This window comes from Bipolaris oryzae (genome assembly GCF_000523455.1).
Source record: "Bipolaris oryzae ATCC 44560 unplaced genomic scaffold scaffold_47, whole genome shotgun sequence".
NCBI lineage: Eukaryota > Fungi > Ascomycota > Dothideomycetes > Pleosporales > Pleosporaceae > Bipolaris > Bipolaris oryzae.
Genome location: NW_006911323.1, coordinates 106507 through 133363, shown reverse-complemented (window position 1 = coordinate 133363; position 26857 = coordinate 106507). Strand labels below are relative to the sequence as shown.

General features: G+C 50.5%; 15 protein-coding genes across 15 annotated transcripts; 12 read left to right on the top strand and 3 right to left on the bottom strand.

Moving 5' to 3' along the window:
- Window positions 1–1167: 1167 nt before the first annotated feature.
- COCMIDRAFT_35887 (uncharacterized protein) lies at window positions 1168–2254 on the top strand (the record flags this gene model as incomplete). The annotated part of the gene is made up of 2 exons (XM_007688780.1): window positions 1168–1288; window positions 1341–2254. The coding sequence occupies 2 exons, from the start codon at window positions 1168–1170 to the stop codon at window positions 2252–2254; spliced, it is 1035 nt and encodes a 344-aa protein (XP_007686970.1).
- Window positions 2255–2338: 84 nt separating this feature from the next.
- On the top strand, window positions 2339–2518 carry COCMIDRAFT_92638 (uncharacterized protein; the record flags this gene model as incomplete). Its single annotated transcript, XM_007688811.1, has 1 exon — window positions 2339–2518. A coding segment is annotated over one exon (180 nt), but the record flags the coding sequence as incomplete, so codon positions are not given.
- A 602-nt stretch (window positions 2519–3120) lies between these two features.
- COCMIDRAFT_4434 (uncharacterized protein) lies at window positions 3121–4897 on the top strand (the record flags this gene model as incomplete). The annotated part of the gene is made up of 3 exons (XM_007688753.1): window positions 3121–3291; window positions 3355–3476; window positions 3529–4897. 3 exons carry the CDS (start codon window positions 3121–3123, stop codon window positions 4895–4897), a joined length of 1662 nt encoding a protein of 553 aa, XP_007686943.1.
- A 614-nt stretch (window positions 4898–5511) lies between these two features.
- COCMIDRAFT_4433 (uncharacterized protein) lies at window positions 5512–6179 on the top strand (the record flags this gene model as incomplete). The annotated part of the gene is made up of 2 exons (XM_007688752.1): window positions 5512–5770; window positions 5824–6179. 2 exons carry the CDS (start codon window positions 5512–5514, stop codon window positions 6177–6179), a joined length of 615 nt encoding a protein of 204 aa, XP_007686942.1.
- A 478-nt stretch (window positions 6180–6657) lies between these two features.
- On the top strand, window positions 6658–6810 carry COCMIDRAFT_92680 (uncharacterized protein; the record flags this gene model as incomplete). Its single annotated transcript, XM_007688810.1, has 1 exon — window positions 6658–6810. One exon carries the CDS (start codon window positions 6658–6660, stop codon window positions 6808–6810), a length of 153 nt encoding a protein of 50 aa, XP_007687000.1.
- A 6-nt stretch (window positions 6811–6816) lies between these two features.
- Window positions 6817–7245, top strand: COCMIDRAFT_4432 (uncharacterized protein; the record flags this gene model as incomplete). Its single annotated transcript, XM_007688751.1, has 1 exon — window positions 6817–7245. The coding sequence occupies one exon, from the start codon at window positions 6817–6819 to the stop codon at window positions 7243–7245; it is 429 nt and encodes a 142-aa protein (XP_007686941.1).
- Window positions 7246–7560: 315 nt separating this feature from the next.
- On the top strand, window positions 7561–9634 carry COCMIDRAFT_25484 (uncharacterized protein; the record flags this gene model as incomplete). The annotated part of the gene is made up of 3 exons (XM_007688765.1): window positions 7561–7586; window positions 7692–8473; window positions 8520–9634. 3 exons carry the CDS (start codon window positions 7561–7563, stop codon window positions 9632–9634), a joined length of 1923 nt encoding a protein of 640 aa, XP_007686955.1.
- Window positions 9635–9856: 222 nt separating this feature from the next.
- COCMIDRAFT_25483 (uncharacterized protein) lies at window positions 9857–10343 on the bottom strand (the record flags this gene model as incomplete). Its single annotated transcript, XM_007688764.1, has 2 exons — window positions 9857–10090; window positions 10158–10343. 2 exons carry the CDS (start codon window positions 10341–10343, stop codon window positions 9857–9859), a joined length of 420 nt encoding a protein of 139 aa, XP_007686954.1.
- Window positions 10344–10802: 459 nt separating this feature from the next.
- COCMIDRAFT_92677 (uncharacterized protein) lies at window positions 10803–10973 on the top strand (the record flags this gene model as incomplete). The annotated part of the gene is made up of 1 exon (XM_007688809.1): window positions 10803–10973. The coding sequence occupies one exon, from the start codon at window positions 10803–10805 to the stop codon at window positions 10971–10973; it is 171 nt and encodes a 56-aa protein (XP_007686999.1).
- Window positions 10974–11129: 156 nt separating this feature from the next.
- On the top strand, window positions 11130–13143 carry COCMIDRAFT_92571 (uncharacterized protein; the record flags this gene model as incomplete). The annotated part of the gene is made up of 4 exons (XM_007688808.1): window positions 11130–11225; window positions 11282–11441; window positions 11494–12246; window positions 12302–13143. The coding sequence occupies 4 exons, from the start codon at window positions 11130–11132 to the stop codon at window positions 13141–13143; spliced, it is 1851 nt and encodes a 616-aa protein (XP_007686998.1).
- Window positions 13144–13961: 818 nt separating this feature from the next.
- On the top strand, window positions 13962–15290 carry COCMIDRAFT_92635 (uncharacterized protein; the record flags this gene model as incomplete). Its single annotated transcript, XM_007688807.1, has 1 exon — window positions 13962–15290. One exon carries the CDS (start codon window positions 13962–13964, stop codon window positions 15288–15290), a length of 1329 nt encoding a protein of 442 aa, XP_007686997.1.
- An 82-nt stretch (window positions 15291–15372) lies between these two features.
- On the bottom strand, window positions 15373–16388 carry COCMIDRAFT_92695 (uncharacterized protein; the record flags this gene model as incomplete). Its single annotated transcript, XM_007688806.1, has 2 exons — window positions 15373–15667; window positions 15718–16388. 2 exons carry the CDS (start codon window positions 16386–16388, stop codon window positions 15373–15375), a joined length of 966 nt encoding a protein of 321 aa, XP_007686996.1.
- A 1105-nt stretch (window positions 16389–17493) lies between these two features.
- On the top strand, window positions 17494–18965 carry COCMIDRAFT_92591 (uncharacterized protein; the record flags this gene model as incomplete). The annotated part of the gene is made up of 4 exons (XM_007688805.1): window positions 17494–17536; window positions 17599–17702; window positions 17798–18891; window positions 18944–18965. The coding sequence occupies 4 exons, from the start codon at window positions 17494–17496 to the stop codon at window positions 18963–18965; spliced, it is 1263 nt and encodes a 420-aa protein (XP_007686995.1).
- A 2964-nt stretch (window positions 18966–21929) lies between these two features.
- COCMIDRAFT_92646 (uncharacterized protein) lies at window positions 21930–22827 on the top strand (the record flags this gene model as incomplete). Its single annotated transcript, XM_007688804.1, has 2 exons — window positions 21930–22496; window positions 22567–22827. 2 exons carry the CDS (start codon window positions 21930–21932, stop codon window positions 22825–22827), a joined length of 828 nt encoding a protein of 275 aa, XP_007686994.1.
- Window positions 22828–22992: 165 nt separating this feature from the next.
- COCMIDRAFT_92733 (uncharacterized protein) lies at window positions 22993–26016 on the bottom strand (the record flags this gene model as incomplete). The annotated part of the gene is made up of 4 exons (XM_007688803.1): window positions 22993–23772; window positions 23828–25068; window positions 25119–25376; window positions 25422–26016. 4 exons carry the CDS (start codon window positions 26014–26016, stop codon window positions 22993–22995), a joined length of 2874 nt encoding a protein of 957 aa, XP_007686993.1.
- Between the last annotated feature and the right edge of the window lie 841 nt (window positions 26017–26857).

Genomic DNA, 26857 nt, shown 5'->3' with positions numbered 1-26857 from the left:
TTGGTTGTGACATTGGGTTTAGGCTGTACACAGACTGTATGTAATTTACCAGCAAGATACCACCTCTTATAGTATTAGCCTACGAACCCCACAATCCTGTTTCTGATACGTTGCTCGCTTACTTCACGTTTTTCTTCTACATGAAATCCAGCAGTCAATACTCAGGCATCTCTTAAAATGTGACCTACCGCTTGCACGCAGCAAGTAAGATCACCATTGTAGTCAGCCGAACAGACGCCGCTCTCACACTCACGAGGAGAGGTACAAGGTTCTGTGCAAGTCAGAAAACATAGCGAAGTAACATAAGTTATACTAATGTCCGCAGTCTTTACGACAGTACCGCGTACCATGTCCAGGGAAATGGACAAGTCCTTAGTGGCAGGCTCGTTGCCATTGGATATGGCGATGGATCCGCGGGTAGTGCCATCGCCATTCTAAGCAAAGGAAGCGATTACGAATTGTGATTTTATAGTTGTATTTGACTTGGCTCGAAACATACTACAAGTCTAAATCTACTGTTGCTTCACGCCCAAATGCAAGCAGGCGTTCCCTCATCTCTTTTGTTACAATATCTTTTATTTGCTTACTTCGCTTACATCCTTGATGTGTACTCATAGAACAATCTAGGTTCATCAGAAGAAGGTGCTTAACAATGAATATCTCTGTATATAAAAACCAAACGAGATCGTAGTAAAATTGTAATGGTAAATGTTGAAATGAACTTTTTGGTCCAGGAAATTCACATATGCAGCATCTGTTGCCTAGACAGGGGCCTATGGATGTTCCGTTGTATGTGTCCACCCGTAGTATGTTCAATACTAACCCATCCTATATCTGTCACGGAGGGATAGACATCAGCAGCGAAAGAAAACCCGAACTAATTGTAGGCGAGAGGAAGGGTCGAGAAAAGAGCAGCATGTTTATAGCTTCAAGAGGCCACTGCTGCAAACATCAGTCAGGACTCCTTCTCTGACACTGGATGAGGAAATGAAATAGGCGCAGAAAGAGATTGTGGATTTCAGAAGTCTAGGTCAGAAGGTAATGATCACCGCGGTGCACTGATCACGTGATTGACGTCTACCGTTCGTGCTGACAGGGATTGATGGCAAGAGCTACCCCGCCATGGCAGAAATTGTTATCGCGCCCGTGTTAGCTGCCCCTCGTTGAATGCTTTCACGCGTCAATCTTGCTCCAAGTGCCTTCAAACTTCATAACATAAGTAGGATTTGGACGAGAAACATCTCGATTCCCTATCGCAGAATGGCTGGTGTTCCAAGCACGTATGACGGTACGCGTTCTCTACCACCAGTTACCCGACCTCGTACTAACTTGTCCTGCAGCACCCGTCCACATCGCCGTCATAGGCGGTACTGGCATTTCATCACTGCCGGGCTTCACTCTTGCTGCAACCCTTGACATTGATACGCCATGGGGAAAGCCATCTTCGCCAATCTCCATCCTGCAGCATCCGTCGCCCACGACTGGCAAGCCCATTCCTGTAGCCTTTCTTTCACGGCATGGCCTTTATCATGAGCTCGCCCCTCATGAGGTGAAGAACCAGGCAAACATTGCTGCACTGCGCCACATCGGCGTCCGCACCATCATTGCTTTTTCTGCCGTCGGCTCGCTGCAGGAACACGTGCGACCGCGCGACTTTTTGGTGCCAGATCAGATCATTGACCGCACAAAAGGCATCCGCCCATTCACTTTCTTCGAGGGTGGCATGGTAGGCCACGTAGGCTTTGGTGACCCCTTCGACAAGCGCCTAGCCGCTCTTGTCAGGCAATGTGGACATGCGCTCGAGGGTGAGGGCGTGACGCTGCACGACAATGGCACCCTCATCTGCATGGAGGGACCACAGTTCAGCACTCGGGCAGAGTCCAACCTCTACAGGTCGTGGGGTGGCAGTGTCATCAACATGTCTGCTCTTCCCGAAGCTAAGCTTGCGCGCGAGGCCGAGATTGGCTACCAAATGATCTGCATGGCCACCGACTACGATTGCTGGCGGGGAGATGGCGAGGAGGATGTCAATGTCGAGATGGTCATGGCCCACATGAAGGCAAATGCAGAGAATGCAAGACGCTTTGTGGGCGCCGTGCTGAACGAGCTAAGCAAGGAAGAGCATGTCGACCAAGTTCTTGCAAAGCACCTGGATGGACAGATGAGGTTTGCGGGCGCCATGACCAAGAAGGAAGGACGAGGACAGGAAGCGGAGAAGAAGCTGCAATGGCTATTCCCAGGCTATTTCGACTAGACTAAAGCGCTCATCAGCATGCAACCGACTCACGTACATACATAGATATCTGGCCGGATCTGAAATCTAGAGTGATGCAGTCTACACACGCAGCATCGGCAACGTTCTCCACCGAGCGGCGAATCTGAAGACATGGATGTGAGCGACATGCAAACGCCCCCATGCGGAAGGTCGGTAGCATCTACAACGCACCCACACCCAAGATCCCGTGCTTGCATCATACATACAAACCAAAACTGCTCACTAGGTAGAGTGTATCGATAACTATCCGTGACCAGTAGCCTCTCCCCTCTTCCGCGGCATCAAGCTTTTGATTCCTCAGTTTGCCCTCCTTATCACCTTCCTAGTTAGACAATGATCACCGCCAACACCTTCCGCAATCGCAGATGCATTTGTTTAACGTCCACGGCGCATATCCTACTACGCTGCTTGTTAGCCTCGCGTAGCAGCATCACAAACAGAGTGTTAGAAGAAAATTCTCTGCTCAGGTGACACAAGTGTACTACACGGCCTGAAAGGAGCAGAGTGTGACCGATTATCGACCCATCTGGAAATACGCGCATGTAGACCGTCACTGTTAAGCCCACAATACCTTGTGGCAAAGCCAAGTTGTGACATTTCCATGTGCTTATCATGGAAACTACGTAAGTACAGTACATCAGTATTGAACCTCCCCTGCCGGAAACGCGCTTGCAGGCTGATCCTTGTCCGACATGGGAACCGCGCAAGGGCCGACCTCGGGTCATCATAATACACATGGTTGTTATAACAGACATGAGACTGCCCCTTATCATGGATATGCACCCTCTCGACCATCTCCTCTAGTACAGCTCTCCTCCAAGACTGTAGTCGTTGCAACCAGCATCATGGTCTCAGCTTGGTTCTCGGCCAAGGTCTTTCTGGCCTTTGCGCCACTCCCGAGTGTGTATGCGCAGTATAACGGTACAATCGGCTTCCCTCCTCTTCTAGATGCTACGGCAGATGAGTTGGCTGCTGGTCTCGATGCTGGCGCATTCACAAGCCTGGATCTTGTACAAGTGAGTTCTTCTGGATTGGCTTGTTGTATCTCATTGCCGGACTTGGTGCTGACATGAAGCAAGGCTTACGTGGGACGGATCATTGAAGTCAACAAGACACTTCATATGGTTGTTGAGATCAACCCAGATGCATGGTCTATCGCGAAACAGCTTGATGAAGAGCGCGCTTCAGGCAAATCCAGAGGGTTTGTCATCTCAATCCGAGCTACATGACTCTTAGTGGCTAATCAGAAACAGACTCCTTCATGGCCTCCCAGTACTCATCAAAAACAACATTGCCACTGCTGATGAGATGAATAACACGGCTGGCTCTTGGTCTCTTGTCGGGGCCAAGGTCCCCCGTGATGCTACCGTTGCTGCAAAGCTCCGCAAAGCAGGTGCTATCATCTTAGGCAAAACTAATCTTTCTCAATGGGCCAATTACCGATCATCTAATTCTTCGAATGGCTGGTCTGCTCAAGGCGGTCAGACATACGGCGCATATTTCCCCGGACAGGACCCTAGCGGCAGCAGCAGCGGGAGTGGTGTCGCTGCCAGCATAGGGCTGGCATTTGGAACATTGGGCACTGAAACCGATGGGTCAATTCTTTCGCCGAGTCAAGTGAACAACATTGTCGGCATAAAGCCCAGTGTTGGTCTTACAAGCAGATCACTTGTAATTCCGATTTCAGAACATCAGGATACGGTTGGGCCTATGGCTCGCACGGTCAAGGATGCAGCCTATATTCTACAGGCGATCGTTGGTCCCGATCAGTACGACAACTACACTTCTGCAATTCCTTGGGCAAAGAATACAACCAACGCCACAGTGCCCGACTATGTCTCTGCCTGTAGGCTAGATGCTCTAGTAGGAAAGCGCATCGGTGTTCCACGAAATGCCATCGGTTCACCTCGTACCTCTACTGCACCCATATATGCCGCTTTTGAAGCCGCTCTTGATGTTCTGCGTTCTGCCGGAGCCATCATTGTAGAAGGAACAAACTATACCGCATGGGACCAGTACCTCGAATCCAACGCTGAAGGTATTGTGCTCGACGGCGATTTCTCGCCCAATCTTGCCAGTTACCTTTCCCAACTCACATACAACCCCAACAACGTTACGACCCTGGAAGATGTGAGGAGCTTCACTCAAAGCTTCCCTGCAGAAGCGTACCCAAACAGGGATACCGCGCAGTTTGACAGCTCCATCGCACAGTCCCAAAACTTCAGCAACACTGATGCACAGTTTTGGGCTGCATACCAAGAAGACCTCTACCTCGGCGGTGAAGGCGGCCTCCTTGGTGTACTAGCAACTTACAATCTCGATGCCGTGGTACTTCCCTCGCGTGTCGCATCTGGTATCTCTGCCATTATTGGTGGACCTGTTGTCACCGTTCCACTGGGTGTGTACCCTGCCAACACGACGGTGATCACAAACTCACGCGGTGACTTGAATGCCACGGCACCGAATGCCCCATTCGGAATTTCCTTTGCGGGGAAGTTGTGGAGCGAGGAGAGTTTGATTGGTTTTGCGTATGCGTTTGAGCAAAGGACTATGGTTCGGAAGACGATTAAGCCGTATATTCAGCCCAATATTGAGATTGAGAATGTAGTAGGTAGTTATTAGAGGAGGTTTATGGTAGGAGTGAAACTTGGTCTAAATGAACTTTTATTGTGGAAGGGAGCAGACGGAGTGTCAGTAAGATGCGTGATAGAGTTACGGTTGTCCAACAAGGTTCTGACACTAATGCTCGAGCACTTTTCTTCGTTTACAGAAACAGTGTCAGACGTCCATAATTCATACATCTTTTTCATGTGCAATGAAACTCTCTCACATCTCAGAATCATGTCCATCATTTTCCTCTCAATACTTCAACTTATCATCGGCACCATTGCATTCTGCCGAGGCCCCCACTCGATACATAATACTCCGTTTCACCATTGTCAACACGAGGGGAACAGAAGCGAAGGGCTGGAATAATCGCCCAAGGACGGTATACATACACATGCGTTGGAGATAGCGCAGCCCTGGGAGGACATACAATTATGAGGCTATCCAGCTGAGCGACAAACGGCAGTCAAGATGGTGTTGATGGCGCACGAAACTCATGACGCAATTGGCGAGTCTCGAAGCTCCCCAGTGGCGCCGAAGCTCTCCGCCACCCCTCAGTAATCAGCTCGCAGCTGGACAAAACACAGCCTCAAATTACCAACACGACGACTCACATATCCTCCCTCCACATGCGCTTCCCTTCCTTTCCAACCTTTCTCCGCACGATTCACACGGTAACAAATACAACAACTGCGTTTCTTCGATCAAGCCCCGCAACTGGTATTGGCCGCACCATCTACAACACCCCTCAGCGCGCAGTCCTGTACCGTTCGATGCCAAACATTCCCTTCTTGGGCGCTCTTTTCGGATCTTCTAGCAGCATGTCCGACAACACCAACTATCCAGTCCAGAAGCCTGAGGGCGAATGGCAGGCACAGCTATCGCCTGGTATGGTTCCTGATGCTTTCCACTATAGCTATAACGATGCTGACATTTCCCAGAGCAATTCCGTATCCTCCGAAAGAAAGGCACTGAGCCACCCGGCTCCGGAAAATACGACAAGCACTACCCGGACGCAGGCGTCTATACCTGCGGTGGATGCGACGCACCTCTTTACAAAGCAAACCACAAATTCGACTCTGGTTGCGGATGGCCCGCCTTCTGGGACGCCATACCCGGCGCTGTGGGACAGAAGCCGGATCCCGGTCTAGGTATGATGCGGACTGAGATTGTGTGTAACAATTGTGGAGGTCACCTTGGACATATTTTCAAGGGAGAGCGATTTGGGAACCCCAAGGATGAAAGACATTGCGTTAACAGTATTAGCATCAATTTTAGCCCGGAGGATAAGAGCTGAAGCCTGGATATGAAGAGACGGGGGAAAGAGAGGCTGTGGCGATATGCGTACCGTTGATGTCGAAATGAGAGAATTATTTTAGCGACTTACTTCCGCCTCACCTGGTCTGCGCATCTGTTTCGCAGCATTGTATCGCTGCTTGCTTTCACTCTGTGCTCGTCATGCGTCTAAAGATACCAATTGGTAAAACATTGTTGTAAAACTTACAAGTGAAAACTAGGCACAGTACAATCGCATAGCACAGATGAGTATAACAAGCACCTAACTACTGTGATTATATTATTTCTGCTTCTCACGCACAGGTTCTTCATTCGGCAGCAACGACCAGGCTCGCAGACATAATCATTCATCAGATAACTTGACTTGATTCAGCAGTACGCCTATAGTGCCTGATCCAGCTTCAGCCACTGCGACAGATCCTCCTCTATGCGGCATTTGTCCCAACGGAGCTACAATCACGTGTTCGGGATGCGATAATATGAAGTACTGCTCGGTCACCTGTCGACAACGCGACGCCGCGCCGCACAGCATACTCTGCAGCACTTTCCAAAACTTCAAAGAGCGCCCCAGCCCCAATCATTTCCGTTCCATCTACTTCCCAGTCAACGAACTCAACCCACGCTTCATCTAGCTGCGCATGACGGGCACGCGCGGCTCTCATCACGCGGACAATACGGACCTATCGCAGTATGTGTCTGGAAACCGATCCGGTAGCATATTCACCTGCTCGCATTACGGAATTACTCCAGAGCGCGAATACAAGAACATTATTACCGTTCAGCACGATCAGAACATGTTTGAATACAGCCAGCCAGTCAATCAATGCCTCGTCCGTCTTCTTGGCTCTGAAGCGTATCGCTGGCGAGGGGCATATGTGGGTCATGGATACAAGTACACTGTAGTGGTACACCCAGATGATTTAGACGATACCGACGGCGAGGAGTTTGATCATCCTTTGGTTGCATTGGATCTGGATACGACACGCCTGGGTCCTTTGGTTGCCTATTTTTCAGAGCTGCTGCGTAGGGAGAGGGTGGCTAGGGCATTTTGGGCACCTGCTGCCTAGGCGTTCGTGATGTTGGAGGAAAGGTAGGGTTCAAAGCATTCACCTGCAGTCATGCAAGTCAGAGATGCAGAGATTAGTTCACTAGAGTAGTACTTGAATTCAGTTCTCATTTAGCACCTCTTGGGCATCTCCCGATTTGGACATTGCGATTCAGTGCATGTTTCTTGTATAATAGTCACGCCGGACTTAGGCCCCCACGGAAATAATAAATGGCCGAGTGGCAACAACCCTAGATTGCTCTCGAAGCGCCCACCACTATCAGTCAAATTTTCACCAATAAAATGCCTACGTTGATATTATCGATGTCGCGCTACTATGCGCGGCCGAGACGCCCGATCTTGGTACTGGATATGCACACGCAAATGCTAGACTTTCTTTTCTTCTCTCTTTGGCTCACAGTCTGTGCCTGGTCTTATTAGCACACCCGCTGAGCTGATGGTATCTAGCTCTCAAGATACAAACGGGGCATCCACCTCTCGAGTGGCGTCTGGCTACGGCGCCACTCGCACAGGTTTCAGAGATGACTCAGGCGAGCAAGAGTCACAATACAACTCGGAAACTGCCCGCTCAGCAGCAGACACCAGAAATACATCGCGGTCCATAGAGAGCAACACAGACGGTGTCGGAGGTTTTTCTAGCAACCGAAAAAATAGGTCACGCGACCTTTCCATCAACACCAATGTTACCGACGCAAACACTCGGAATAGCGACGAGACAGGGAAGACCGAATCAGCGAACAGGCCCGTATCATGGAGTGCACTTCCGCGCAAAGATCAGCTTCTAGTATTGGTCCTGGCACGACTTTCCGAGCCCTTGACGCAAACATCACTGGGTGCATACCTCTACTACCAACTGCAATCCTTTGATCCTTCTCTCTCAGAGTCAACCCTCTCGTACCAAGCAGGAATCATCGGCGCAACGTTTCCCGCGACTCAGTTTTTGACTGCCATGCTATGGGGTCGCTTTTCCGACTCCGAGTACGGCGGTCGCAAGCGGGTCATTTACCTTGGTCTAGTAGGCACCATGTTGAGCACCATCGGCTTTGGATTCTCGCATAGTTTTGCCATGACAGTGTTCTTCCGGAGTCTGGGTGGGATAGTGAATGGCAATATTGGAGTTATGAGGACGATGATTAGCGAGATTATCAAGGAGAAGAAGTTTCAGAGTAGGGCGTTTTTGCTCATGCCGATGACGTTCAATGTTGGAGTGTTGATCGGACCGGTGTTGGGTAGGTGAAGTGTAAATGGGTTTCATAGCACTGCTAACGTGAGTAGGTGGTATACTTGCAGACCCCGTGGCCAACTACCCATCGTTGTTCGGACCAGACTCTACGTTTGGTGGCAAGCATGGCGTGCAGTGGATGATGCGGTATCCGTATGCGTTACCTAATCTTGTCAGCGCCATGTTTTTGTGTCTATCATCATTAGCAGTTCTATTTTTCCTGGAGGAAACTGGTGAGCTCTGCAAAGATCGACCTGATTTTGGCCTTCGAATGGGACGCTGGATCCGCCGGAGAATATTCCGCCAGGACATCGCCTCTGAACGAGGCTACAGCATGATCCCCAGCCACGACCTAGAACTACAGCAAACGCCTACATCGCCTACTCTTCATCAAATCGATAAACCAAGCAAGCAGGCCCGCCAACAACTTGCCTTCCGCCGCATCTGGACCCCCAACCTCATCATGACACTGCTTGCCCATGGCGCTCTCTCCATGCACGTAGGCACCTTCAACAGCCTCTGGACCTTGCACCTTTCCACCCCACGCTTCGACCCCAAGGATCCCTACCCCCCGTCCTTCAAACCCCACGGCCTCTTCTTCACCGGCGGTCTAGGTATGCCCCCCTCACGCATCGGCCTTGCCCTCGCTGTAATCGGCGCCATCGGTCTTCCTCTCCAACTCTTCGTCTACCCGAAAATCGCTCACAGGCTCGGTACCACGAACTCGTTCCGCGTCTTCACCGCCTTTTTCCCTCTCATGTACTTCGTCACCCCTTTCTTGAGTCTCGTGCCTAGCTGGACGCCTCCGCCACTTGGGGTATCTGGACCGTGGATTTGGACCGCGATTACGGCGGCGTTGTCGATTCAAGTCTTGGCACGCACGTTTGCGCTGCCGTGCACGGCGATCTTGATTAATAATGCGAGTCCGCATCCGTCTGTGCTGGGGACTGTACATGGGATTGGGCAGTCGGTGTCGAGTCTTATGCGGACGTTTGGGCCGGTTTTCTTTAGTTGGTTGTTTGGGAGGGGTTTGGAGAGGGGGATGGTTGGGTTGGCGTGGTGGTGTATGGGGCTTGTGGCTGTAGGGGGATGGGTGCTTGCGCAGGGCGTTAGGGAGGGGGACGGGTATGAGATTTTACTTGAGGGGGAGAGGAAGGAGGGTGAGTGAGATTGAATGACATTTTTTTATAGTGATAGATGTCTGCATCTTCGACGATAGAGAACATAGAATGAGCCATTTTCGCAGTCATTTGAAACTAAGATTTATGTCCTGATCGAACATGTGAAGTCAAAACAATACATACTTCTGCTTCCTGCACTCCCGCATAACAGATCGCGCTATCTATCTGCAAGGTATGACAAACTTTCATCGGACCGGGGGCGGATGAACTCAAATAGTCAGCTTGCCCTTCTTAGATTTCGCCTGCAGGGTGCGGATAGTGCCGAGGCGGGGATACGGCCATGGCGTAATGTGGATACTATGCATAAACGTAATGGGTGGGTTAAGTGCAGCGGGTCGTGGTGGGTTTTTACTTAAATTGACAGTTTTGATAGTTTGTAATGGCAAGTATTTCTTCTCTTTGAGTTCCATCCTGTCCCAAAGCTTATTTTCGCAACAGTAGTACTATATTTATCAGATTTGTAATGAAAGCGCATCTGGTTGGACATAGTGTAACTTGGTAAACCTTTACCTTCTTGGCTTCCTGCTTAGTTACTACTTGGATGAGCAAAATAGACCCTTGTTGGATCGCTGGATTTATAAGAGCAGAAAAATCACCGTCTACAGCGATGTAGGTAGCTTTTGCACCTACGTCGTCTATCGAAAGGTATTTGAAAACCATAGAAGATGCATGGTTTGAAAACCTCATCTCAGACATCATCTCTTCAAGGAGGTAAATAGGCGAAACCCTATAATTCCATCTCCGCTTTTGGTAGGAGAAAAACAATAGTCTCGTTTTGTACTACATATGCTAGATGAAGTATGAACAACAACACCTATCACTGCAAGTTCGAATAATATCGTCATGCCGAGAATGCGGGTCCCGGTACCCCTTGATAACAGAAGAAGCACGATATCACCAACCAACCACTTAGTCACACTGACTCATCTCTTCGGACATCTTTATTACCCATGATAGTGGGTGGTCAGCACCAGGAGACACGAGCGTAACCTCGGCGTCCAAACGACGTGCCCTCACAAAAGAATACTACCCCGCAGTAACCCCGCAAGCAGTACTACGATCAACTAACCTCATGATTGGGTGAACCACCCTTCCCATACGCAATGCAAATACAGTTATCTGCTAAAGGCCCACTTGATCCGCTCTATGAGCCTAATGAGGGTTGGTGATGTTCAGGTTGGGAATACGAATTGCGGGTTTGCACGGCAGGCGGCTAAAAGCTGTGCAACTTGGCGGTCTCATGTCGATCGGATGAGGGGGGATTATGAATACTACCCGAAGCCAAAAAGGCAATTTGGGTTACACGGAAGTGGGATCTTTACGTAGCCGGTGCTTGGTATAGTTTGAATCCAAAGTTTATATTCAGGTTCGGGTACGACGGATTGCGAACATCCCCGACGTAAAAGACAGAAGACTTACTTCCAGATATCTAGAATCACCTTTCCAAGCTGGGGGTAGCCTAATCATACTTAAAGTTCGAATATGGCACCAGATCTCAATGGTGTAGCCAACGGTGCGCGATGGGACTACTCAACCCCGGGATCAAGCGGATATAACGTTCCGGACATCATCTACAATGTAAGTCTAAAAAATACAATTCCATGCGTAATGTCTTCGATACTAACGACAACTAGGACCCCTCATCGCGAAAGTTAAGAGTCCTGACCATTGGTGCTGGGTTGTCCGGCATACAATTGGCATACCAAATACAAAAGCACACGCAGAATGTAGAACACGTAATTTACGAGAAGAATGCAGGCCTTGGAGGTACATGGCTCGAGAATAGATATCCAGGTACGCTTCACCAAGAACATGCCCGTATACACGGAAGTAATTATTGTGGTAGGATGCGCATGCGACATCCCCTCACATGCCTACACCCTCAACTTTGCACTGAACCCGGACTGGCCCCGCTTCTTCTCCTACGCCCCTGATATCCTCAAGTATCTCGAGAAAGTCTGCGATGTCTTTGATTTACGCAAGTACATGACATTCAACACTGAAGTGGTCCGTGCAGAGTGGCAGGACGAAGCTGGAAAGTGGAAAGTCACACTACGGCAGAAGAGCCCTTCGGGCGAGGAGCGAGAATTCGAAGACGAATGCGATCTTTTGCTTTATGCCTCGGGTCTCTTGAATAACTACAAGTGGCCGGGTATCAAGGGTATCAATAGCTTCAAGGGACGCATAGCGCATACAGCTGCTTGGCCACAGGACTACCAGGCCGAGCAGTGGAAAAACGATCGCGTGGCGGTTATAGGCTCTGGTGCTTCGTCGATCCAGACTGTACCCACCATGCAACCGCATGTTAAGCACATGGACGTTTTCGTCCGCACGGGCGTGTGGTTCGTCCAGATTGCGAATAACTTCGGTCAGAACAAGGAGTACTCGGAGGAAGAACGCGACGAATTTCGACGGGACCCACGGAAGTTGGTGGCGCATGCTAAGGATATTGAGAGTCAAGTGAATGGGCTCTGGGGTACTTTTTATACTGGTAATCCGATGCAGGCGCAGGTGCAGGATGCTCTTCGCGAACGAATGAAGGAGCATATCAAAGACGAGCGGTTGTTGCAGGGATTTACGCCAAAATTCGAGGTGGGGTGTAAGTTGCTCGCTGAATACTCACAAAGTCGGATGAATACTAATAACATCTCCAGGCCGCAGAATCACACCAGGCGACCCCTACATGAAAGCCATCCAAGAACCCAACGTGGACGTACACTTCACCGCAGTCAACGAAATCACCGAAAATGGCGTCATTGGCGCCGACGGCATCGAGCGAGAAGTCGACACGATAGTCTGCGCAACAGGCTTCGACGTAACCTACCGCCCGCGCTTCCCCATCATCGGCAAAAACGGCATTGACCTCGCCGAAAAGTGGAAAGACGAACCAAAAGGCTATCTCGGCCTCGCATGTCCAGACTTCCCTAACTGGCTCACGTACATCGGCCCTACCTGGCCCGTAGAAAACGGATCAGTGACGGGCCCCTTACTCGCCGTGACAGAGTACACCGTGAAAATCATCAAGAAGATGCAGCGCGACCACATCAAGTCGTGGGTTCCCCGCCAAGACATCACCGATCAGTTCAACGAGCATGCGCAAGAATGGATCAAGCATACCGTCTGGAAAAGCGAGTGTCGCTCCTGGTACAAGAACAACGACACAGGCCGCGTCAACGCCGTGTGGCCCGGTTCATCGAATCAGTACGCCGAAGTCATCGAGATGCCGCGGTACGAGGACTTTGAGGTTGAGTATTTGCATAAGAACCCCTGGGCGCATCTGGGTATGGGGTATGCGGTGTGCAATGCAAAGTTTCCGGATAGCGATGTTAGTCCGTATTTGCAGCTCGAGAATATTGATCCCAAGTGGCTTAAGGCGATTGGGTATGAGGGGCTGGCGAAGGAGGTGGAAGAGGTGAGGAAGGAGAAGGAGGAGCCGGCTGTGGAGAGGAAGGCGACGGATGCGGGTGTTGTGGGAAATGAGGATACGTTGACGTAGGGAGATGATGAGTGTAAGGTTTAGACTTGGGTTATCGTTAGTAACACTAGATTGAAAGGGAAGGTTCGGCTTACTTCCAGAAGAACGCTAGGTTGTTTGCTAGTACCGATATTGACCTTCCATGTCATGTGACATTTATCTTACTCTATCCTGACCAAGCAAACTACCGTCCTGACCAAAGCCCAAAACCACGCCGAACTCATATTGCTTTTCCCTTTCTCTACCCTGCAAACCCATTCAATTAGCCCGGGCACAAGTCCAAGCGCCACTTCATTGGAGACGAAAAAACGCAGGTACCACGCGTGCGCCATGTCTCGCCCATATTACTTTTTACAATCTTCCGCCACGCCATCGTATCCCAGGCCCTTGAACCACCTTCCCGGGACCTTCCCTCTACCGCCTAAAATTACCATGTGCACCCAAAGAGCACCAATGCATGTCATTCGCGTGCCAGTATAAGCCCACGCAATCAAAACCCCTCAACACTAATGCTGGGAACCCAGATTCCTCGATCCGCAACTAGGCACATCCCGGCCCGACGTCCATGTTGCGATGTTCAAAAAGAAAAGAAAAATGTCGCAACCCNCCCCCCCCCCATCCCGATCCAATCGACCCGGCGTTCCCTTTTCCCCTTTGCCCTAACAGCCCCCTGTCCCCCGCACTACTATCTCCACCCAATCAGCATCCCCGCACGTAACGTTGGGACTTCGCTCGCCGATATAACCCCGACGACTACTTAGCTACAAACTACTCCGACGCTTCTCGGCTCGACCACCCCGAATCCCCCCCCCCTTCCCTACGATACTAAACACACTACTATGGACACAAAGCAGCGCCAGACCCACTCTGCAGGAAGTGTCCCCAACACCGGAAGCATCCCTCCGCGCATCATCATACACGGCGGCGCAGGAAACATCACTCGGGGATCCCTGTCCCGCGAGACTTATGAGCAATATCGTAGTGCGCTGCTGCGTATTCTCGATGCTGCGGCGAAAAAGCTCGTCGATCCGGGTGCGACGGCGCTGGATGTAGCTACGTATGCGGTCACGCTGCTGGAAGAAGATCCGTTGTTCAACTCCGCTCGTGGCGCTGTGTTTACGCGCGGTGGCAAGAATGAACTCGAAGCTAGCGTGATGGTATCCGATGGGTATAGGAAGCGCGGTGTGGGATGTACGTTGTTGAAACGAGTGAGGAATCCGATTCAGCTAGCTAGGGAGCTCCTGGTGCGGGGGGAGGAGGTGGATGGGGGTGGGGGAGCCGGGGATCATTGTTTTTATAGTGGAGAGACTGCCGAGGGGCTGGCAAGGAAATGGGGGTTGGAGATTGTGGATCCGAGTTGGTTTTTTACGCAGAGGAGGTGGGATGAGCATTTGAGGGGGTTGGAGGAGGAGGGGAAGATGATAGGGGGTGGAGGGGCGGCACAGGGGACGAGTGAGTGGGAGAAGAATCATTATGTTCCGCTGGGGACATGCGGTGCTGTTGTTGTGGATGGCTATGGGACTATTTGTACTGCTACGTCTACAGGTGGCTTGACGAACAAGGTTGATGGACGCGTTGGTGACACACCGACTATAGGAGCTGGGTTCTGGGCTGAAGAATGGTACGAAGACGCTCCGGCCGCAAAGATGCTGTATCAACCTGTTCCGCAGGCTATGGCACCGATAGACAAGCTCTCTAGAGGCGACCTGTACGGTGCGCTTGACGGCTGTCTGCCAACGCTGGGCTCATCTTCTTCAAGACAAGCTGCACCAACACCAAGTCCGGAGAATAAAGAACCTACCCCTATTCGCCATGCCATGGGTCTTTCAGGGACCGGCAATGGCGATTCCTTCCTCCGCACATCTGCCGCTCGAACAACAGCTGCCAAATCTCGCTTTTCTTCGCAACCTCTCAGCGATGCAACCACATGGATGGTCGGCCGCGGTGGCGAACTCCAAAAAAGTGCCGGCAACCGATGGGACGGAGTCCACGAAGGTGCCGGCGGAATCATAGGCATCGAGCTTGTTGGGAATAAAGTACAAGTCGTCCAGGACTACAACTGCGGCGGCATGTTCCGCGCCTGGACAGAGGAGAATGGAAGTCGCAAGTGTTCAATCTTTCGCGAAGATAAATGGGAGAGCGGACCGCAGAGTTGGCGAGATATCTGAAACAAGCTTTCGTTATAGTCGGACCGTCAATAATCGCGATAAAGTCTATTTTCTATTTCCGGCACTGCCGAATATACAAGGATTATACTGTATCGTCTGCGGACTTTTGTTGGCGATCTGTCAGGTTGATAGTGTCGGATTGATTTGAGCGAGAGTCTTTTCCGGAGTTTGTGACAGTGTATCCCGTTGATTGCCACTTGAGGCCATAGCCAAGCCACTTTGCGAAATGCGGAAAGGTAGGGAAGGCGCCGCAGAGGAGGAGCGCGGAAATCTCAATGATGGCGCAGATTGCGACGACGGCAAGCCAGTATGTGTTGTCTTTGCTGTCGAGGTGCAGGGTGGTGTAGTGGAGGCGGACTGCACTGCTTATGCATGCGCTGGTGCGATGATTAGTTTTACTTCTTCGTCTCTGGCGGAAATGACTTACAGAAGCGCAGCTCCAAAGATACCAGAGACGGCAATCTTCTTCTTGATGCTCATTTGTAGCCGTGAGACGGCGTAGATGGGAAGGAACAAAAGAGCAACGTCGGTCACTAGGTTGATAATGCCGCTCAGAAGACTCGGGCTGGCATGAGTAGGAAGGCACGTTCCTGGGATGAATGGGTCCCACTTCTTCTTTATGGGGTTGCAAGGGAAGATCCAGGTGAACAGGCTTGCGGTATAGACGCAGCTGAAGGAGACGATGCAAGCCCAACATGACCAAAACATGAAGTCTCGCGACTTGCTGTCAAAGGTGGACTTGATCTGAAGAAGCACACCGAGCTTTGTGGTGTACATGGCGATGCAGTAGACGATTTGGACCCAGTAGGCGCGGTGTAGAGCACGCATGCCTTCGCCGACGGTGACATTCCATTGGTGCTTGCCAAAGCCCATCTTGATGCTGTCCAAGGTGACAGAAACAAAAGCAAAGTACGTGAGTGCTGCGGCAATCATGACTACGTCATTGAAGGTGAAGAGTCTGGTGAGATAGGCTCTGGTGAAGATACGGATCATCATGGCGATTCCGGTAAGGGCGAAGCAAGTGATGATGATGGGCAATCCCCAGGGCCAGATAGTAGGGGCGTTGGGATCGAGCGGCATTTCGCCGGTTGGCGGCATGAGGGCTGGACAGGCGGGATCAGGTCGCTCAGCGCCTAAGCACTTGGCAAGCATTTCCAGCAGTTCCATGGTGACGGTGGTAGCTGTGCTGTCGGGGAGAGGCAAAGAATGTTGTCTGAGAAAGATGATGTCCGAGTCGAAACTAGGCTATGGCGACAGCGACCAGCCATATACATAGTCTGGGTACAGAGCAAAAACACTAGTAGTAGCCAAAAATCAATTTCCAAGCTCCAGTCTTGTACACTGGTGCCGCGCCATGTTAGTGCGACAATGGACATGGTTAACAGACAGGATGCCATGGCGAGTTGATGAGACTAGCGACCTGTGGCGTGCGGGTCGGGCTGCAAGGGACCACTAGGAATATTTACGCGCAATAGGGGCGGGAAGCACTTGGTGAGGGGCGCTTCATAGTCGCACTCGGAGCATTTTCCCAACGACCGGCTGTCATTCGTGTCTACTGGTTGAATGCCGAGTTTGACGGATGACGGTGGTGGTGCCTCTTTGTGGTTGTTTAAGATCAATGGGTCACACTTGGTTTTTCTCGAGCACCAGGAGGGTCACAGACAGCAGGCTGGAGGGTTTACACAATACGACTAGATGGTAGTACTATTTCGGGGACTGGTCGGCGGGTTGCTTGGTGGTAGAGGTGAGGACAGGGCTGCGCGATGCTACCGGATGGCGATCCTCCGTAGTCGATCGACGGGTAGCGTAGTGGAGATGCAGGTCAGGGTGCCACGAGGCAGCAACGGGGGGCATGACTAATACGAGGGGCGCCGCGCATCCTGCTGTATACAAACAGGTGGTTGATGGTTGTGGGCAGTGTTGCGGTGGTCGGGTGGGTAGTATAGTGTAGAGTAGTATGGATTGGGCGAGGAAGATGCAGGCCAAGCAAAGGCTGAGGACGCGTCGGATGTCGGATCGGACGAGGGCGACTCAGCCACACTATGACATGGTCCCCCGCGCTGACCCGCCATATTCCTGCCACCCGCTCCAGCACCGCATGCACAACACGCTCTCTTTCACTCTTGCACACATACCCTACATCCACCCCTAGTAGCGCCTCGTTTCCTACCTGCCGCTCCACGGAGAGCACACTACCGCCGCCATGGGCTTTAGTCTCAACAACCCGCTGCCGTCGTCCATGGCCAGTAAGTCATGGGCTCTGTTGCTGTTTCGGCTAGTGACGTCGCTGATACAATCTTCTCTCCAGGCGAATGTCGCAAGACGGGAAAGATCCTGGCCTCCTTTGTCGACCCGCGACAGGCTTTTGGGCCCGACAAAATCATCCCGCCAAACGTACTTGCAAACGCAAAGGTAAAGTCTTGTACTACTGGTTTCCTTTGCGCTATGCGATCCGCTTGGGCGCTTGGGCTGCACAACATTTTGTACTGACTGAACATGCTCGGTAGGGCCTCGCCATTCTCACTGTTTTCAAGGCTGGCTTTCTCGGCACTGCGCGATTTGGTTCCGGCGTCGTCGTCGCACGTCTTGCCGACGGATCATGGTCGGCGCCTACAGCTATCGGTACTATTGGAGGCGGCTTTGGCGGACAGATCGGCTTCGAGCTCACTGACTTCGTCTTCATCCTCAACGATGCCTCCGCCGTGCGAACATTTGCTCAGGCCGGTTCCCTTACACTAGGAGGCAATGTCTCCATTGCCGCAGGACCGGTCGGTCGCAATGCCGAGGCTGCCGGCGCAGCCAGCTTGAGGAGCGTGGCGGGCATTTTCAGCTACAGCAAGACAAAAGGCTTGTTTGCGGGAGTTAGTCTTGAGGGCAGTGGTATAATCGAGCGCAGAGATGCCAATGAGAAGCTTTACGGGCGCCGGTGGACTGCCAGGGAACTCTTGAGCGGCCAAGTCCCTCCGCCACCAGCTGCTGAGCCGCTCTTGCGTGTCCTCAACTCCAGAGTATTTTCCGGTGTAGGAGGAGCGCAGAGCGTCACCAATGATGCCATGTACAACGATATTCCTGTTTATGATGATGCACACGACAATGTGGTCTGGCAGGGCCGCCGCGGCTCTGCCATGGGTGAAGGTGTACGACGAGATCGCACTGGCTCAATGGGCTCACAGCATGACAACTACCAGTACAGGGACCACCAACAAAGTTCTTCTTGGGCAGACGATGTCTACGACCGACAGCCATCATCTGCACCTGGTGGTCTCAACCGCTCATTTTCCACCCGCGCAAACCCTACCGAGACTTTTGATCGTATCGACTCACGGAACCGCGCCTCGACGTTTGGCGATGACTACTATTCGTACAGTGATCGCAAGCCTGGACGGCCCTCTGCCCCGAAGCCGGTCTTTGGTCAGACCACTGGACAGAAGAAGGCGAGCTTGCAATCTGACCAAGCTATAGCAAAATTCACCTTTGATGCTGATCAACCGGGCGATCTCGGCTTCAAGAAGGGCGATATCATCACTATTATCAAGCGCACCGACAACGAAACCGATTGGTGGACAGGTCGCATAGGAAGTAGGGAAGGTATCTTCCCAAGGTACGTCTGGACTGCGCTCGCTACAAACTCGTATTGCGCTAACTTTCGAAAGTAACTATGTCGAAACTGTTTAAAAGATGGAGTGGATGAATCGTCCATCTAGCCCATCTGTTCATCGATGAAGATGATATCTGAAAGTTTTGCAAATTGTCATGGCTTTCTAAAGCAACTACTGCAATTTTGTCGCCTCACACGAAGACATTCGTGCCGTCTGTACATACGCCTATACCTCTCCCGTCTCCTGTACTACACTTTCCTTTGCCATTTTTGTCCGCAGATACCTTTGTAGCGTACTCTAGCATCGAGCTTATTTACTCCTGATAGATGAGCCCAAAGAAACCATCAAAGTTAACTCATATCATGTGCCGTGGATCGGCTGGTCAGTCGCGGCCTGTTAGCCTTGGGCATCTATGAAACTCTGTTGCCTAGCTGCAGCTCTTAGTCCACGGCAACCACAATAGCTGCCCCATCGGCTTTCGATTGGGACACTTCCAACGAAGAACAGCCGCATGATTGGTCGGGCACAAAACCTCTACTTATCATTGGTTCTGAGAAATCTGCCGACATGTCAATGAATCGCTTCCATGCGTGTGTCAAACTTAGATGGCAACTAAATAAGCCTCAAACGACGAACCTAAGAATCGCCATTTCTTTTTATCCCAACGCTTAGTTAGTTGACGGCTGCTGCTCCTAGCGGAAGCCACACAGGCACGCAGCATGTCGATAGGCGAGAATTTAGTGGGGGAGGTAGAACCCCTAGTCAGTTTGAGGAGAGAAGAGGGAGAAAAAAGAGGCAAGTGTTTATCCCCTTTGGGTCCACATGGTATTGTCTGCCTGACTGTACTGGGAAATTGAGTTATCTTCACTATATGTAATTCCTTTTTTCTCTTTTACTCTCTTCAGTCCGTTATCCTTGGCTAGATCCCTACGCACCACACATTTGTATACGTTCCCCCACTCTCTTAACCTACAGCCCATATTTTCGCGGGTCAGACGGACCCCTCGTCCCGTCTACGACTTACCCGCCAGGTTACAATCAATTAGATCCTTGATTCTTCTTGTGCACTTGCTTTTTTTTGGTATAAACCATGGGGTTTGAAAAATCTGTTTCCCAGCCTAATCGTCTCTCCGGCTATACTCTACATAAATCACACACGGTCACTAATCAACCAGACAAGAAAATATACATCGCCATGGTGGGGAGCCAGAACATGCCTACAGATTAAGTGGCGTTCCGCCATCCTGTATTTCGTCTGCCGATCACCCACAAGCGCCGCTTGGACGCACTCCGTGGCGCACTTCGTTTTACTTACCTTGGATTTGATACTGCTTACTTGATAATCATGGGATAAGAGGTTTTGAGGGGTCGTTCGGTTACCCAAGAGGGGCAGGTGGGTTTTTTTGATGGAGTGAAGTGGGGATATCTGGTTGGTGGGTCGGTGGGTAGTAGGTGTATGACTAGGGTTATCTTCGGGGAATTTCGTTTTAGCTTTGTTTAGTGAGGTATCAACGATAGGTTGGTATGAGGTGGACCATTACTTGATTTTTTTTCTTCCTTGGTACTTGCTGCTAGGCTGTGTGTGGGAAATAGTGCGAGAGGTTGATTTCGTGCTTTTCAACGGGTCGGTAATTTGATGTGTTTTGATACTTCAGAGTGAAGTCTTAGGAGTTTCTATTTTTTTGAGAAGCTGGTTGTGGAGCGCGTTACTGTCAGCACAGAGGGGATGGGAGTGTAAGAGGTACAGACGTTGCATATGACATTACGCAAGAGAAGTTGGAATAGTGAGTATTATTGGAGCTAGCTTTTCACAGTTGAGTAGCGGATACATCATAAATACACAAGTTCTATACCAATTGTTCCCAACTTACTATCCGACTTTACTGAACTTCTCCTTGTTGACTCTATACGATCCTGACGCAGGAGTGACTCAATCAACGAGGAGAATTTTACCACCAAAGTTAGCCTCACGAGATGCTTTTGAAGCAGAAACACATAAAAAGGAAACCACGGCTTTATTTTTGATTTGATCTCCAACGCAGGTTGTGGTGCAGGAGGTATCCCTTCCAGTAGCTACACAGTACATTTTGTTTATAAGGAATCAGGTTACGTGAAATATTCGATAAATTCCGGGCAGGAGAGAGATTGAAGTGAGTTGTTCCATGAAAAAACAGCAATATAAGAAATGATGGCATTGATAAATTTCAGATTTCTTCTGAACATCCTTTGCCTTTACTATACCTACTGATGGACGAATTTCTTCTGTGGTCATAGAAGCTGTAGATTTGGCCGGTCAAGTACAATATTCTCATTTGTTTTTTCTTAACTTTCAAACTCGACGTTTTGATTGTTTATACCGAGTTGTACGCGAACAGCAATTTGTCAACAGCATAATTTTGCATACATTCTCAGTAAATATAGCTTATTATGAGCTCTTCTTTTCTCTTCGAGAACTGATTGGCATTCCCAGTGTAGGAAACATGGAGAGAAAAGCTTTGTTATGGCCGGAAAATGAAAATTATTATTGGAGGTGGTTTATGTCTTCTACAATAATTCTTCAATTTACAATATAACTATAAGAAGTGTTTATAATCTTTAAGTTCAACCCTTACATCTGAAGCGTATATATACACGTTTGTATAAACTCTAACGTAGGATTCTTCTTCTAATACATTGCACTTTGAGAATGTAGTGGCTAATACGAGGGTAAGTATCGATAACACGGAAGATTGGTTACGTGAAGGCAGGGGTGGCGGGCCAAGAATGACTACTATATGTAATTAGGACCGAAGATATATCTATGGAATTACCTAGAAAGTGGGACCGAAACATACATATCAGTACCCCGCAACCATCTATTTCACAAACAGTATTTCTGTGGATACTATAATGTCATTTCCAACGGAGATAACTTAACCCCGACGTAAAGTACGTCCGTCACCCCTCCCAATACAGGACTACCCCACACACTAATTCCTTATATACTTTCCCCTCAATTTCCTCCCCAGAAAATCTCCATTCCCCTGCAAAAAAAACAAAAATGTCCGTCTTCCGCCCCTCCGCCCACGCCCTCATAACCGGCGGCGCCTCTGGCATCGGCTACGCCGTCGCGCGCCTCTGCCTCTCGCACTCAATGCGCGTCACCATAACCGACACCAACCAAACCCTACTCGACCAAGCCTCCAAATCCCTTTCTGGGAACCTAACTTCCATAAAAGCAGACGTAACCTCGCGCTCCGACTGGGCCACCCTCAAACAGCGCATCGGGCATGACATCGACTTCCTCATGCTAAATGCTGGCATTGGGGGCAAAGGAACGTGGGGCGATGCCGACTACTTTGACAGTATCCTCGGTACGAATCTGGGCGGCGTGGTGAATGGGCTGAATGCGTTTGTACCGGTGATGCTGGAGAAAGAGAAGGAAGGCGGGAGGAAGGCGATTGTGATTACGGGGAGTAAACAGGGGATTACGAATCCACCGGGCAATGCGGCGTATAATGCTAGTAAAGCGGCGGTTAAGACGCTCGCTGAGCATTTAAGTTTTGATCTCAAGGATACGAATGTTGGGGTGCATTTGTTGGTTCCTGGGTGGACGTTTACGGGGTTGGTAAGTTCAGATTTACTCCTTTGAGTGAGGGATGATTATTCGAATGTGCTTGCTGACGATTGGGTTGTAGGCTGGAAAACCACCGGGCAGCGACGCACCGACGCCAGAGGGGGCGTGGTCTGCCGATCAAGTTGCGGAGTATATGTTTGAGAAGATGAAAGATGACAAGTTTTATATCATTTGTCCCGATGGGCAGGTCACTGAAGAGACGGATAAGAAGCGTATGCTGTGGAGTGTGGGCGATATCATCAATGGACGACCGCCGTTGACAAGATGGCGTCCAGAGTACAAGGAAGAAGCGGAAAAGTGGATGGCGGAACAGAAAGTCTAAAAAACAACAACTAGAAGCCTTCCGGACTTTGAAAATCCGCTTGAGTAGTGAAGAAAGTTGAATAAATATTTTCTTGTATCAACTTCATGAATATCTCGCGATGGGGTATCTAGATATCAAACTCTTAACCTTTTTGCTCCAACCAACTCCCTTTGCTACCTGCCATTACAACTTCGCATCGCCTGCAGCAAGAGCACTGAGGTCTTCTTTTGCGGTCTCAAATCTCTCTACAGGCGGGCGCTCCACCTTCTTCTCCTCGTCGGACTCTGGTCTTTCGACTCCATCGCTAAAAAGTCCCGCCCCTTTTCCGGTGCTTGAACTGTGCTTACTTTCCTTTCCCTGCTCCTTTTGCACTTGATCATCCATGGTCTCGGAAATTGATGCAGGATTCCCAAGCTGTTTCTCAAACTCGTTTGAATCTCGAGGCGGGGGTGTAGTAATGTTTACGCTGGCAAGTGTAACCGTGCTAGCATTGACGTCTCTTCCTTCTGCTCCATCGACCTTGAGACGGAATGGATACGCGATGCCACCTGCTGTAGGGCGTGTCGTCAGGGTATCAGTACTGGGAATGATGGTACTGGGTAATGCAGGGTTGTCTGAGGCTATGACATTCGGCGTGGAGGTCTGATGATCTTGTTCGACAGTGAGCGATGGTAGGCCCGATGCAGCACGCTCAGGTGCCAGTCTTGTTGCGTCGGCAAGCCCGGGTTTTGGTAGGTCCATCTGGGACAGATCGTCCATGGCCATGTCGGCCTGGCCCCGATCGGTAACAGCCGAAACGCGAGAGCGTGACCTCGCGCGTTTGAAATTCGGCATGGATAGTCCAGTTGTACGGCTTCGCTTGGACTTGCTTTCCGTTGCACCATCTGTATCTGAAGCCTGTGGAGCTTGCACAGTGTTTGTTGGCTCAGCAGTACCCTGCTCTGCTTTTCCTTCTCGTACAATCTGTATCGGTCAGCCTAGGGTATAGATCACACCATTCAGTGAGATGCTGACTTACGGTAGCTTGATCATGTGAACTGCCCCAGATAGACCACATTGACAGGCCCCAACTCTTCTTTTTAGCCTTTTCATTCTTCATTCCCTTGACCCGTCTTCCAGCGAGGGCTGTAGGGGGTGGTGTTTCTCCATCAAAGCCCTCGAAACCTCTTCGCATATCCTCGATCCTCTGCTTCTGGATCTTGATCTTCTGCTTTGCAAACTTCGAATTCCACTGCGTCTGTGCCTTCATCCATTTGCTCACGGGGCCCGTTTTTGGCACGCCAACATCAGTGCTGGGAATATTGAGAGCAGGGAGGTCTTCCTTGGCGGCGAGTGGATAGATTCGCCCATGTCTGTCAACGCGTTGACGAATCATATGATTTTCGAAAGGCGGAATCGGGTCACCAGCTCTGCCCACGCGAGCTTCCGCCTCTCCCTTCTTTTCAGTTGTCGAATCATTCTGTGGAGCATTCGCATTCGATGTGTTTGCACCATTGGATGAAACATCTGGGTCAGCTCTTTCTGATTCTGATGAAGAGCTTGAATCACTACTCAGATAGGAAATCTCGTCGTCGTCGAGTATGTCAATGGACTTCTTTTGTGCACGTGCAAGTGCCCAGGCACCGAACTGAGCAATACTGCGGTACATGTGTTTGGCTGGCCGCGTAAAGCTGAGAGTGGGGCACACATGGCATAAGTCATCCCAGACCTGGAGTTGAACATTGGTTGGTTTGTAGTTGGCTACTTGAGCCTGAATCTCTTCTGCAGTTTGGTTATTGGACGGCGGTGGTATGTAGGCGAGTGGTTGTGCAGCTTTGTGGGCAAGGTAGATCTGCTCATCTCTAAGTAGCTCACCACCTCCTGTCTGAATCAGCAAAGGCGGTAGGCCCCCGAGTGTTGGTTGCAGAGCTGGTGAAATCAGAGGGTGTGTCAACATGTGGTTGGGAGTGTACAACTGGATCTGATCCTTAATCTCGACTCGCACATCTTCGAGCTGCACCGAAAGCTGACTCTTTGGTCCTACGCTGTACTTGCCGTCGGGCGAGATCCAAACATCGGCGTCATGGCCCGTACCAGAAGGCTTCGAGCCATTTTCGAGGACAGGACGATCGTTGGAGGTGACGGAGAATCCGCGTACGCGGTCTGCTTTTTGGTCTTTGGTTTCTTCGCGGTCTTTGGCCTTCTTTGTCTCGTCATCCTTCTCAGTTCCTCCTTTTGCCGATGTTTCGATTTCAAGCATGTCGTCTGCATTTGGAGGTGCTAGGACAGAGTCAGCTGCTAGATGTATATAGCCAAAGAATAGAACCTACGCCAACTGATGCTAGGTTTATGTAAGAACCCGTGAGGCGGGATATAATCCATCTTGCCGTCGCCACCTAGACTTGGAAAGCTATGCGTCAGATCAACCCAAGGACTAATCAAGATCGCTCCTGCGGGTAGAGGTATGCCTTGGTCACGCAGCGTTACCAGCATGCTCAAGACCATTCCTCCGCCCGCGGAGTCACCGGCAAGAATAATGGTAGTCGGATCATGCCTCTCTTCGAGAAGGTAGAGGTATACGGCCAAACCTGCGGCTGTTAACATGGCGCGAAGATGACCGATTAATTACTTACAGTCATGCAAACCGCATGGAAACGGAAATTGTGGCGCAAGCCGGTATTTTGGGGCCAAAACCCTAGCTTTGAGTTTGCGTGCATGTCTTTGCATTTGATAGCGATGCTCATCTACACTGCCAAAGAAGTAGGCACCGCCATGAACGTATAGCATGATACGATCGCCCTTGTGAATTGCCAATTGCTTTCTCGCCTCATAATCCTTGCGCATCTCAATCCATTCTGCCTTTAGTGTGGTTCCCTCGCGCCGCCACTGCCACCATTGTTCTCCTCCAACGGCCTTGATGCCTTTGGGGCCTAATTGAGCGGAAATGAGCTCGGCAGAACGCTGTAACAGACGGCTTGAGATTTCCACTTCATTTACATGTACCCAGCGCGGAACCGGGACCCACTGCGAGGTGAATACTTGCAATTCATCGACAGTATGTAGTGAGGCATAGTGGAGGAAACGGCGAATGAGCTCGAGGCCTTCGTGGTAGGATATGTGCGCTGTAGGCTTCTGCGACAAGGGCCGACGGTTGAGGTAATGTGAGAGATATGTCTGAATAATGGTGGGCGTAACAGCAGCGCCCACAGAAATCGTATTGACGGGCATCGCAGGTTCAATTCAGGGGTGCGGAGCTGGCGGGATGGGCCACAAGGACGTCGAGTCACAGCTGCGGGCGGAAAAAAGAAATACACGACGCGTGAGAAACAAAAGGAAAGAGAACAAGCAAAAGGGTGCACCAAGAATTGTCTGGTGAAGATTAGGGGGCTATGGAAGCTTGGGGGACTAGAGGCAGGTGGAGAGGGTCCCCGGATTTGCGATGCATGCAGGCCCACTCCGCTACGTCATAGAGACCCTTTTTTTCCCGTTGTGCTGCCAAGCCCGTTATTCAACCCGCGCGATCTTGATTGTGCTCGTCATTTACCCCTTGCCCACCGTCGGCCTTTCATTTTCCTTCTTCTGTGCACTCTAATGAGTTAGTAGCTCCGATACCTGTGGAGTTTGATGCATAACTATCTTATGTTTTCAAAACCACGGATTAAGAACTGTTCAAGTGAGCTTAGTGTCCATTTCCCAAGACCCTGCGCATACCCCCTCATCGAAAAAGTAACAGTGCTTAACGCGGGTAGTACTCGGGGTTATGCCAGGCACTCACCAGGTACTGCAACTCTTCTGACAAGGTGGTACCCACCCGACGTGCACATCAACTTGGCAAAAAAAGGTGGCCTTTTTTGCAAAAACATACGACAGCGGGGATTCGCTAGTGGTCACCCACCTAACTACTAATCCGCCGGTAAACTGCTTGTATAGGGCAGATCGGACGGGATGCCTAATTCTCAGTTTCCAATGGTCGTATGTACTATAACCATAAAAATAGTTTATTCTATTCGTGGATGATTTGTAGGTGCGACCTAAATGCAAAATCTACGAATGCTCACATGATCGTATC